At 40.0% G+C, this 12,579-nt stretch overlaps 1 protein-coding gene across 1 annotated transcript in view; it reads left to right on the top strand.

Annotated features, from left to right (window-relative positions):
• Positions 1 to 12,579, top strand: part of EIF2AK3 (eukaryotic translation initiation factor 2 alpha kinase 3) — a 41,335-nt gene that overhangs the window by 27,113 nt on the left and 1,643 nt on the right. The window contains exons 7-16 of the mRNA XM_042871485.1: positions 492 to 629; positions 1,152 to 1,274; positions 1,431 to 1,651; positions 1,979 to 2,091; positions 3,142 to 3,264; positions 4,430 to 4,579; positions 5,578 to 6,364; positions 9,191 to 9,358; positions 9,884 to 9,985; positions 11,848 to 11,910. Of these exons, the coding sequence (XP_042727419.1) occupies positions 492 to 629; positions 1,152 to 1,274; positions 1,431 to 1,651; positions 1,979 to 2,091; positions 3,142 to 3,264; positions 4,430 to 4,579; positions 5,578 to 6,364; positions 9,191 to 9,358; positions 9,884 to 9,985; positions 11,848 to 11,910 (1,988 nt within the window). The remainder of the gene's footprint in view (positions 1 to 491; positions 630 to 1,151; positions 1,275 to 1,430; positions 1,652 to 1,978; positions 2,092 to 3,141; positions 3,265 to 4,429; positions 4,580 to 5,577; positions 6,365 to 9,190; positions 9,359 to 9,883; positions 9,986 to 11,847; positions 11,911 to 12,579) is intronic.

Here is a 12,579-nt window from a genome sequence, read left to right as displayed (position 1 = left end):
TGTGACAGTTTGAAATAGTGGCTCCAGGCCCTTCTTCTCAGCTATCTGTCTGTCTCTGTATGGAAGATGTGCTTTGGTTTTCAAGGACTTTTTTTTTTTCCCTTAGCCTCTTTCTTGAAGCCTTTCTTATTAATGGTTACACAGATATTTTCAGCCTTCCTGTTAGCAGTGTTGAAGAGTAGTGTTCACCAGCATTAACAAGGGTGGGAAGTTTGAAGGAAATCTTACTTAGGCTAAGCCCAAGATGCTTGGTAACTCTTCAGAACTGGTGGCAATTTTTTGAAGATGTTCTGATCTCATGGTTTTCTAGAGCAAAGGGAATGTGTTCTATTTGAATTCAATCAGTCAATATCTCAGATTCTCAGAATATAGAGAAATGCTTTTAAAAGTATTCTAAACCATACATCTTAACTGGATGATTTGAGTCTGAGAATGAAGGAAACCAAGTCCGAATTATTATTTATTATATTATTATTGGTTTTGTTTCCCAGGTATGTACAGGGGCCAGCTGTATCTGCAGTCATCAGTCAGAATTTCTGAAAAATTCCCAACCAGCCCAAAGGCTCTGGAATCCAGGAATGATAATGCAATTATTCCCCTCCCCAAAATTAAATGGAAACCCTTAATCCGTAAGTAACAACTCAGAGTCTCATTTATGGTCTTTGACCTAAGAGCATCTTTCTGATAATTTACAAGCTAGTCTACTAGTTCCTGAATGAGTTTACAGTTGGGAACATCTGTCCTCTATTAATTCTTTTTTTTTTTTTTTTTTAATGAGGCATTTGAATTGTGAGTGACTCTGTGGATTTGATGGGGTCTTCTAAAGTGATGCAGTGTTGGTCTTCTAAAACAGTTGTTTTACCAGAAGAAGAATTTTTTTTGCATGATGTGAATATGAAGTTAGTTGACTTGTCCAAAATAGTATGTAGGCTGGAAAGTAGCATTTAGGCTGGAAAGTAGTGTTCAGCGGTGGTTACCTCTCTTGATTTCTACCTCCTTTGTGTTTCCTTGCATTAATTTTGGTCCTTACAGCCTGATCTGGCAACCTCATGTTTTCTAAGATAATGCAATTGGAGTTCTCATGAAAGCCATCCAAGGGCAGAATCTTGTTAATATCATCCATCTCAGAAAGTTGTCTCTTCTTTGCTTAGATTCTCCTTCCAGGACTCCAGTGTTGGTGGGGTCGGATGAATTTGATAAGTGTCTCAGCAATGACAAGTACTCTCATGAAGAATACAGCAATGGAGCACTTTCAGTCCTGCAGTACCCATACGGTAGGTTGACCTTCTGAATTTTGAAGTGTTACACAACAAAAACAAAGTGTGCTCACAACACCCAGTGTCTATTGAGAAGACTTATTTATGAGAAACATTGGCTTTGTAGTTGTGTAACAAACAAATCTGTGCCCTTTTTGTGTCTTCTATATGCAGATAATGGATATTACTTACCCTACTACAAAAGAGAGAGAAGTAAACGTAGCACCCAGATCACTGTTAGATTTTTTGATGACATGAATTACAAAAACATTCGCAAAAAAGATCCTGTTCTTCTGCTTCACTGGTGGAAAGAAATCGTTGGCACCATTCTATTTTGCATCGTGGCCACGACCTTTATTGTACGCAAACTTTTCCATCCCCATCCCTACAGCAGAGTGAGTATTTTATTTTTTTTCCCTCAATCCCAAATACAGAAAGTCTTATTCTAGCCTTTTTCTTTTGGTTTTGATTCTGCTCTATGTGGTGTTAATAATTTATGAGATAACGTAGCCTAAATGCATTATTTAATCTATCTGTGAAGGCTGTCAGCTGCCACGCACAATTTGCTTATCTGCTTCAGCTAGCATTGCTTCAACCATATCTGATTACTTTGGAGATGCTTACACTGAAATAATGGAATGGCTTATCTACAGGTACAAACTGATCTCAAGTACTTAGGACTTGAATTTTTGTTTTTGTTCTTGTTTTGGTCACCATGTTAGCTGCGGAAGGAATCTGAAACACAGTGTCAGACTGATAGCAAATATGAGCCTGCATGTGGAGATGTTAAGGACACCAGCTGGAGTGATGTCAAGAGCTGTGGATACGTATCAAGGTGAATTCAGTTCAGTGCTGCTCATGCAGAGTTTTTAGTCGGTGTGAAAACTAATGCTGTCTGCAAAAAAGAGTTGATGGTCATTAGTTCTTACCTACCTGTAGTTCCCCTACTCCACAGAACAGTGAAAAAGAACCCCGTTGCCCCATTATCAATTGGAGATTGCTGTTATGATTAGTCTAAGAGTCCCTCAGAGCCAGCACAGGACCTCTGCTTGGGAGTGTTGCTCAAATACTTCCTGCTGATAGGTGAAATGAAGGATTGATTCTTAATGTTCTCATTCTGTCTGTTTCTGTGCTTCTGGATTAAAACATGGAAATTGCAGGTGGAAATATGTTTGATGTATGCTACAGAACAAGCAGAGTATATACGGAAGAAACCTTTGTTGCTTATTAGGAAAGGGTCGTTTAAAATGGGTCTATAGGGGCATGTCAGTAATAGGAGAAAATGTGACCATTCCTAATTTGCCAAAAAAGGAGATGGACTATTTAAAATGAAGAAGAAGAAGAAAGATAGTGAGATTTAAGAAGTGATAATTCAGAAGATGTGCTCAGGGTAGTAGCAGAAATACTTACTTGTGGTGGGGTTAAAAGCACGTCATGATTTGGAAAATACTCATCTATCACCACCTGAATTGGGCACGGGAATTTAACTGAAATATCTGTGGTCTGTGATCCTGTAGTCATAAAACCTGGCACTCTGCAAGGCTTCTTCAGTTTGTCAGATGCACTCAGATGCACGTGTGAGGAGTCTTGCTGAGGATGTGATAGACGCTGAATAAATGCATAATCAGCACCTGTCGGTTTCCTAAGTAGGTAACCATCTGATTGCCTCAGTGGGTGGGTGAGCAGAGGAGGAAGAGGAGAAATGCTTGAAGTCATTCAGCACATTTTGCCTGTACAGAATTATTTAACACTTAAACCCCTTCCCCTGACAAAAAAAAAAGAAAAGAAAAAAAAAAACAACACAGCCTTCATTTATGTCTATTCTTGCTAACGTATTTTTCTCCATCCATTCTTCTGTCCCTTATTCACATCCCTCTCCTCCCAGATATCTGACAGATTTTGAACCAATTCAGTGTCTGGGCCGTGGAGGTTTTGGAGTCGTTTTTGAAGCCAAAAATAAAGTGGATGACTGCAACTATGCTATCAAAAGGATCCGTTTGCCAAACAGGTACTGACTGAGTTTGCTGAGAACTAGAAAAATTAGTGACTGGCAGGATCTTACACAGTTCCTGAACTGATTGCCCAGGTTCTGCATTAGGATGAATGACATACTTTTTAATGGGCGGGCTGACTTAATTTTGGCATCAGGAATTTGGCATATGTATTCACAGCAGAAGGGTGACCTGTTTGGCTAAGCTACTAACATAGCAGGACCCTTATGAGGATGCTGCAGCTACATGGGAACTCCATTGATTTCCTTGATGAATTGAGCCTTTAGTAACAGCACTAGTTATTTGTAGCACTGTTAATTTGCTTCTCTCCTTTCTTTCCTTACCTTTCCTATTCCACCCTTTCTTTCTCATCCCCTTTCCTCTCCTGCTTTTTTGACTCCATTTATCCGTGTGTTTCATTCTCCGGTCCCACAACCCCTACCTTTTCTTTCAGTCATAGGTGGTCAAGCCTTGATGCTGAATTATCCTACACAGAACTTCCTTTTAGTGGGAGATGGGAGACACTGCTTCTGGAAATCTCAAGTTAGAACAGCAAACAGGCAGGCCAGTAGTGGGAGGGGGGTAAAGCTGTGAAATCTAGAATTACTATTTTTTGAATGTGTTAAATAAACGTGATTACTTAAGATAAAAGGTTGTGTTCAGAAATTTAAGGTAGCCTTTTCCAGGCATATCCAAATCATTTGAATAAAACCATTAAACTTCATTTGATGGAGTGTTATGGTCTTAACAAGAAGTCCGTAGAATGAAGATGGTCTTTATGTTGTGCCAATTAGAAAAGAAACACGAAGGTATTTCTATCTATCTGTGTGTCAGTGTCTTCTACATCCCTGTAGAATATTGCTGTCTAGTGGATTTCTGTTTTCTGTCCTTGTAAACAGTTGAGAACAAGATGCACCTTTCTTTTCAGTTTTGTTGCCTGTAATTATTTGAAAAGAGGTGAATAAATGCTTAGCTGTTAGGAGCACTCTGCTCCTCCATGCTTCTAACATAAGGGAATTACTGTGGGGAGTTTGAAAAAGGTCTTCTTTGGGGTGAAGAGTGATACTGCGAGCCTGGCTTACACATGGCTAACATTGGTTAAATTCTTTTGCAGAATTTTCTGTGCTGAGCTATTGCTTTATGTAACCATGTCACTGTTTTTCTTCTCACCCCAAATCCTAGGGAACTGGCACGTGAGAAGGTGATGCGGGAGGTGAAGGCATTGGCTAAACTTGAGCATCCAGGTATTGTCCGGTACTTCAACGCGTGGCTGGAAGCTCCACCTGAGGGATGGCAGGAAAAGATGGATGAACAGTGGTTAAAGGATGAAAGGTAACCTGTGGGTGTTTGATCAGTTGAACTTGAGGTTGTATGCCAACAGAACAGGGGAACTGGAAGATGAACTAGGAAAGAAGTAGTTATTGACTGTCAAACTGTCAGTTCAACAAGATACAAATGTATCACATTCATGCGTGGCATTTCTTGATTTCTGGGTCCTCTTTAAGGCCCCTCTTTAAGCTTCAGAAACATCTTGTAATTCTTAACATCACTTCCCTAACTGGGAATCTTGAGGAACATCAGAGCACTGTTTACTACTGTGATTTGGTTTTAACCTTCAACAGCTCTGTTCTCTCTGTTCCTTTCCACAACTGTCCTTTTTTTATTGTCTATCTTAGTTTTGATAGCTCTGATTCAGTACTTCAATTAATTTATTTCAGCATAAATCTGTGAGGTCTTATCAATCTGATGAGTTACAAAGCTTGGTAGAATTAGGTTAAAAATGAAAAATTAGATAAGGTAGGTGTTAGTTGTACAGAAAAGGTGGGTGTATGTTAACAACATTTAAAAGTGGCAAGAGAGAATGGGACCTAATATTCTTATGATCCACTATTTAGTAGTCTCATAATAACATCTTAACATGCCTATTCTAATTCTTAGGATACAGCAGATTTTGTATTTTAGGTACTAAATTAACATTTCACAGCTGTAATTCTTACAGGCACTTTAAATAGTCATGTCAATGCTTGCTCTAAAGGAATGAGGTTTGTTTGAGCTGAAGTTGAGCCTGATTGCACATTGGGAACTTGGCAGTAGAGCTTGCTATTTTTCTTTTCTCATTTGGGAGATGCTATCCAAACATTCTTGTCTCAATTAGAAGATATTGTACTTGCTGAGAAAAATAGGTGACAAATCCTGCTTGTTAGTGGCTCCCACACAGGGATAGCTATTTCCTGTTTTGCCAGAACTTTGTTTTCAGAAAAAGTCTTCTGAAAATGCATTCTAGTGGGATGAAGTTCTGTAGTACTGACCTCTTCATTTTGTTTTCCTAGCACCGATTGGCCACTCAGTTCTCCCAGTCCAATGGACGTCCCATCATTCAAGATCAGAACAGAGCCATTTTCTACAAAGGACAACATTGAAGTTATTGCTACTTCATCGGAGAAGGGAAGGTCTTTCTCTGTGGGAATACCACGTGGTCAATCTGATTCATCTGAAAGTGAGTTCTCTCCTCTGGAATTTTTTGCTTCAGACAACAGGGACTTGCACCAGTCAGCAGATCCACTGTTAAACCTTCAGGACAGCGTTCTTACGGGCTGTGATGTAGAAGACAGTACTATCAACAGTAATGAGCTGGGTCACTCCGAGTTGGATCACTCCCTGGAAGTCTGTCTTCCAGCTGTTCCTGTGGTACAGCTGAGGGAAGGGACCTCCTCCTCTATTGTGTTCGAGGATTCTGGTTGTGGAAATGCTTCTAGTAAGGAAGATAAAATTGATGCTTCGTGTGATGAAAGTCTTTCTGAGGACAAGCCAACAAGTACAAAGGAACCTGGTAACAAGAAATCTTCAGGAAGTCCCCTATCTGTTTCTCCACCAAGGCCAACAAGTTTAAGCCTGGACCTTTCTAAAAATACTACAGAAAAAGTCAAGCCCACCTCTCCAAAGGTGTATCTTTACATCCAAATGCAGCTCTGCAGGAAAGAGAACCTTAAAGACTGGATGAGCAGACGATGCATAATAGAGGAGAGGGAAAGGACAGAGTGTCTGCAGATATTTCTGCAGATAGCTGAAGCAGTTGATTTTCTGCATAGTAAAGGATTAATGCACAGGGATCTTAAGGTTTGTATTCCTAGGATACTATTGGAAATGTTTTTATCTGTTGGCATGGTCATGATCAAATGTCTGAAGTTTCCAAATTGTGGTTTAAATTCCTTTATTTATATTTATTTTAGAGCTAGTGGTGGCAATGGTGATTAGGAAACGGTTGGACTAGATGATCTTGTAGGTCGTTTCCAACCTTGTGATTCTATGACTTCCCATGCTGGCAGTGTCCTATACACAAACATTTTTCTCATTTACTACCATGAGATTATGAGATTTTCTTTGGAGTTGTAACTTGAACTGTTTCTGCTCTACTGCTGTAAAATTCCTGAAACATGTGGACTGACTCAAATGGCATTGCTAGCTTGGGTGTTAGCAGTTACACATTTGACTGCTCCTAACAGCAGTGCCGGAGTGTTCATCTGTGTCAAGTTCTGCTTTAAGCTGGCAGATCATGTGCTGCTACAGGTAGGTGGTGTGGTGGTTTTTGTTGTTGTTGTTTTGTTTTGTTTTGTTTTTAATGTGAGTAGTGCAGTATTGGAAGGAAACAACAGAACGGATGAGGCTGGCAGGGACCTCTGAGTCCTTCTGGCCCAGCCCAGCCCTAGCAGGAACACTCAGAGCAGGATGCCTAGGCCCACATCCAGGCAAATTTTGAAGAAAAACCCAGATTTTGAGTAAACTCCCACTCTCTGGTCCCTGTGCCAGTGCTCCAGCCTAGCACAGCAGTGCTGCCTGATGTGCTGGGAGAGCTCCTGGGCTTTGGGTTATGCCTGGACAACACTGAACAAAGCCTGTCTCTCCTCTTGCACTTTCCTACAGGGATTTGTGGACACTGAGATCCTTCTGAGCCTCCTCTACTGTAGGCTGAGCAGCCCCAGTAGGAGAGTCTCACTAAGATAGTTGACTACCTATCACTGACCTCAGGATGGATGTTAAAAAAGCTGAATTCACATCTGTATAACAATTTGGAGTTGTAGTGCTCCAGGAAGTAAAAATTAATTATTCATTACTGCAGGTTTGGTTTTTTTACAGCAAGACTTTTTGTACCCCATACATTTGTATGGCTTTTTTAGTTTATGGCATTTTTTTATGGCATTTGTAGTTCAGGAACTTTATACAGGTTTCTTCATTGCTGAGCTGTATGGCAAAGAAAGCTATTTTGAAACCTGTTCTGTCCTTTCAAGTTGAAGCAGATAATTCTGGTGTACATCTTCTGTTTTCCATAGAAATACTGCTGGACAGCAGCAGTGTTAATCCTGGTTTGAGAGAATGTAAGTTCTGTGTTACTGCTCTAGGATTGAAATGTGAACTGTTCTGGAGTTGAATGTTGACTCAGTGCTGACTCTCCAAAAGCAAATTTCTGGGGGATTCATGATCTTTTAATGTCTTATAACATCCAGGCTGTTAATTCTGGAAGTGAGCGCTGTACAGCATGGGAAAGGCTGTGGTTGTTTTTACCTTTGATGTTGAAGATGACTGAAGTCAAGCAAGACTTTTGTGTCTTCCTTTCATTTTGCTTCGTTTGTGCCTAGTCTTGATGGAAGTTGTAGCTCTGGGAGTGTTAGTATTTGTTACACAGTACCAGAATTTAGTTAAAGGGCCCAGCTGAAGTTAGTCTTAATCTTCTAAGCTGTGAGGGATTGACTCCTTTGCTTTTGTCAAATGGAGATGCAGTACCTGTTACTCGAGGAGGCATTGTTACCTACCTCAGTGTAGAAAGCACTGAAATGCTTACAACCATTCTTGTAGCTCCTCAGTAATCATCTGGTAGCAGTAGAAGCAGAACATGAGAATACCATCTTGGACATGGCTGTTAAAGGGGATTCAAGTTCAGTAACACAAAAAGATAACCAAAGTTAGAAAAAGCTCATGAACCCATCCAGCATTAAGCTATTACTTTGAGCCATTATCTGAAAAATCTTGAGTGCTGAAGGAAATGACCAGAGAAGCAATTTAATCATTATGTCAATATGTTGCTAGATGTTATTAATTAACACATTTCTTAACAGTACTGTCTGTTGTAACCCTCTGCAGACTCTTAGTTTGCTGTTAATAAAGCTTAGATAGGTGGTCTTGAAGCTAATTCACTCTTGTCATTTGCATGGAGTTTTGTTGGAACATCTTAAGGTCAGTGTTAGCAACTATTTGAACGTGAGGTTGTATTTTATTTACTTGGTTGAACAACTTGAGAAGGCTTTCCCAAAACAGGCTTAACAGGGTAGTAGCTTTTGTGCACTAAATGAGCTGTGACTCCAAAGGACATTCAGTCCTGAAAAGTACAGTGGGTGATAAGACCTGGCTCAGGTGGCAGTTTTACAGGCAGGCTATGAGTAATGTGAAACTAACAAGTTAGATACCTCAATAGCTCAGCAATAAGCAAATAGTTGTGTTTCTACATGCTTATGAAAACTAGTAGCCTTTTCTTCTGTCTTTTCTGGCACAGAGTGGGTTTGCTTTTAACTGAGGAAATTGGATGGACTTCGGAATAGGAATTCTTGGGAACTGTGGAGTTCTTAAGCACTGTTACAGAAACAGTTACTCCCACAGTTAAACTATGCAAAGCTGACTGCAGACTGGAAATCTAGGAACAAGGTCTACTTTTATTGATAAGATAAGGTGTTGTGCCACACACTGGTTAATAATACTGTGAATAAGTGTAATACTCAGAGATTGGAATTAAAAAAACAACAAGAAAACTTCAGTCAGATCTGTAACACGTGATGTGAATGTGCCATATGTTTGGAGAGTTAAGATAGCTTACCTGTGCCATTCCCCACAATCTGCCAGAACACAGACTTGTTTATAACGTGCTTTTTTCTTTCCACCTGTTTGTTTTCCCAGCCTTCCAATATATTTTTCACAATGGATGATGTAGTAAAGGTTGGGGATTTTGGACTGGTAACTGCTATGGACCAAGATGAGGAGGAGGAATTGGTACTCACCCCAATGCCAGCTTATGCCAGACACACAGGACAAGTAGGGACCAAACTCTACATGAGCCCAGAACAGGTTTGTGTTCTCTCAAACTATTTCCAGCACCACCTTGAAGACACTTGAATTCCTGGGAGCTCAAGGATCAAGTAGTCTTTCTAGTAAACTGTTACAATCAGGTTTATGTTATTTCTCATTGAAGTAGAGTTTTGAGCTAAACTGAATTCCAAAATGAATATTTTAAACATAAAATAGCAAAAACGAACACAAAAAAGGGTTGGTGACCTGTTCTTTGGTGCACTGATTTATCTTGCTCTTAATGTATTAGGCTGTGTAATATTCAAGTCAATAAAGAACGTGGTATTCTTCAGGAGGTTTCAGTTGAAACGTGGCTAGGTCTGCAAAGGGGAGCTGATGATAGGAGTTGTTTACTCACACTTGCTCAAGTTTGATGTGTCAAAAGGCTGTTACAGTTAGCACCTGTTCTGTGCTTTTCTGCTCTGCACAGAGCTGATCACTCCCGTGCGTGGGAAGTTATTTGATTACACTGTACATAATTCTGTGACCAAACTGGCTGACCTCACCTGAATTCTGAATTTTCAGATCTGTGGGAACACCTATTCTCACAAAGTGGATATATTCTCTTTGGGACTGATCCTCTTCGAGCTGCTTTACCCTTTCAGCACACAGATGGAGAGAGTCAAGGTAGGTATGGTGCAGCAGCAAGGGTTAGCCTCTGCTTGATCACTTCTTCAAAAGAATTGCTTCGTAAGACACTTGCAAGAGGTTCTTCTCAGCTTTAAAAAAGCCTTGGAATTAGGAACATGGAATCTTTATCAGCCTTGTCCAGATTCCCTGAATCACTGGAAATGAATTGCAGCCTTCTTTATATGTGCAGTTGAATTGAGGCTGCAGTTTCTTTGCAAACATTCTCTGTTGTGGTGCCAAGTAAGAGGAAATACTGAACTGAGATATCTGAGACCTTAAGCAAAAAATAAGTGTTGCAACTACAAGCCTACCAACTCATTCTTCATTCAGGAACTGGAGCCATGCTGTGCATTTTCACTATTTCTTCTTTTTGCATTTCCAGTGCATTTCTTTAATGAAAAAAGTGAAAAATTGTTGTTCATTTTCTAATAATAAAATCTTAGCAGTAATTCCCGCTCAGTGTGAAGCACCATGTTCCCTGTAATAGGTGATTTTCATTGAATCCAATGTGAATTTGAAGTTTTGATGTATGTTCCTTGCTGTTAAGATGCATGAAATCAGGAAAAAGTTCATAGAGAAGAGCAAGGGCTACAGCCAGAAGGTTTTTTCTCTTGCACATGGTGACCAATGACCTACACAGGAATGAGAGTTGTCGCAACCTGTATTTATCAAATCAGTATGTTTAGTGCTTTGAAATGCTCGTGTGAAGATGGATTGCTTAGCAGAGAAGTTAAAATCATGCTGTGAGTGCAGGCTGGCCAGATACTTTGCTTATTCTGGTCTTGCTTCCTGGTTTTTGTTGTTTTTTTTTAATGAATAAGAGCATGGTCTGGAGGAGGAATAACAGTGCTGAATCTGAACCGCTTGCCCTAAAACCAATTTGAGATTCCCTAAATGAAGTTAGTTTTACTGACACTTACACCTAATAACTCTCCTTGGTTTTTAGGTCTCCTGCAGGACTGATTACAAGCTTTGCCCTTCCTGTTTCTGTTCTGAGTACAGAGGCAAAGCAGGTAATCAGAGTGAATCCTAAATCTAACTCAGTACCCCAGGAATTTTGATTCTTAGAAGGAGGGTAAGAAGATTGCCCTAACTTTCCCTGATTTATTTAAACTCTTTTTAATAAAATCAAAAAGAACTTCCAGCCATTTATTGTCTATTCTGGAGCTTGGCTTCTGTAATATTTGCTTCCAGCTTGTTACACTGATGTTTTCAGTGGCCAGTCTTTACTGCTATGTGCTGAAGCAAAGAATGCCCTGTCTGATCTATGAGCCCAGTAAATTCTAGGAGTCTGTGACCACAGACTGAAGAATACCCATAAGGAGAATATGAGACCTGCCACTGTCACAGGCTGTTAGTAGTTACCCTGTGACAGTACCCTTCATTTCCAAATTAGATGTTTGAAAACAGATCACTAAATGCAGCCTGACTTGGTAGAGGAAAGCACTGTTTGCAGCAGTTTTCTGTAATAAGCTCCAGTTCTCATGAACTGGGGTTTGACTGTTGCCCATCACTATTAGCTGGTTAGTTTGTACTTTCAGTGGAGTAATAATGGGTTTGTTTTAACTTCAGAATTCTTGTATTTTGTGCTCCAAGTTTTGCAGTATCGTAGTTTTGGGGGGAACTGTCACTAGGTGGAGCCAATGTGCTCTTTATAGAAGGAGCAGTGACTGAGCTGCGTGCCTAGGGAACAAGCAACTTAGCCATTAAAGTACGTTGTGATCTTAACCTCTAAAACAAAACTGAAAAATACAGCTTTTCTTCATTAGGCTGATTTGTTTGCATAGGTTAAAAAATAAGAATAATAGTGTTAAATGGTGTTTTGGAAAAGCTTCTTCTTTTTCTTAATGTTTCTGCAGACCCTGAGCGATGTTAGAAATCTGAACTTTCCAACGTTGTTCACTCAGAAATATGCACAAGAGGTAAGTATGTCTCCTGCTAATAACTGTAGCTTTTTTCTTTGCTTTCCAATTGCTTTGCAAGTAAAAAAGAAAACAAACAAACAAAAACAAAGTACCAACCCCATCAACTTTGCTATTAAGACACATTTCTCTATCCGTGATGTACTTTACTGTGTTTCAAAGTTATAATATTGTGGACATTGATACTTCTGTCACAGGGTTTATCTCCAGTAACTACACAGTGTTACTCAGCTTCCCTTTGGCACTTGATGTCATTTATGTTGCATACTTCTTGCCATGAGTTCTTGCAGCAAATCCATATTCACAGAGAGAACATGCAGAGTTGTAGACAGGTAGAAGTGGAGACAGTGTGGTAGCATGGTGTAGAATTGTGGCTGCATGGGATCTAGCTCCAGGAATTGCATCTCTCAAGTAGAAAACCATATACTGAATTGGTCATCCTTAGAGCTATACACTTTCAGATAAGGAGGAGGTGATGTACAGAAGCCCTCCAGTAAAAAGCTGAGATGCTTTTGGGTTTTCATGGTAGCTTCAGACCAGTAGCTAAATAGGAGCTTCCCTGCTGGTTTTACAGCTGCCAAGTGACAGGGCCAATGGGATATGCTGTGCTCAGTTGGAACAGGACGTTGTTTTTCACTAATAAAGATGTTGTGCTAAGTAACTGAGATA

Source organism: Lagopus leucura, unplaced genomic scaffold (assembly GCF_019238085.1).
Source record: "Lagopus leucura isolate 7727_CA_CO unplaced genomic scaffold, USGS_WTPT01 Super-Scaffold_100004, whole genome shotgun sequence".
In the NCBI taxonomy this organism is placed as follows: Eukaryota; Metazoa; Chordata; class Aves; order Galliformes; family Phasianidae; genus Lagopus; species Lagopus leucura.
Note: the sequence above shows the minus strand (reverse complement) of the source record. Positions and strands in the feature narration are given on the sequence as shown.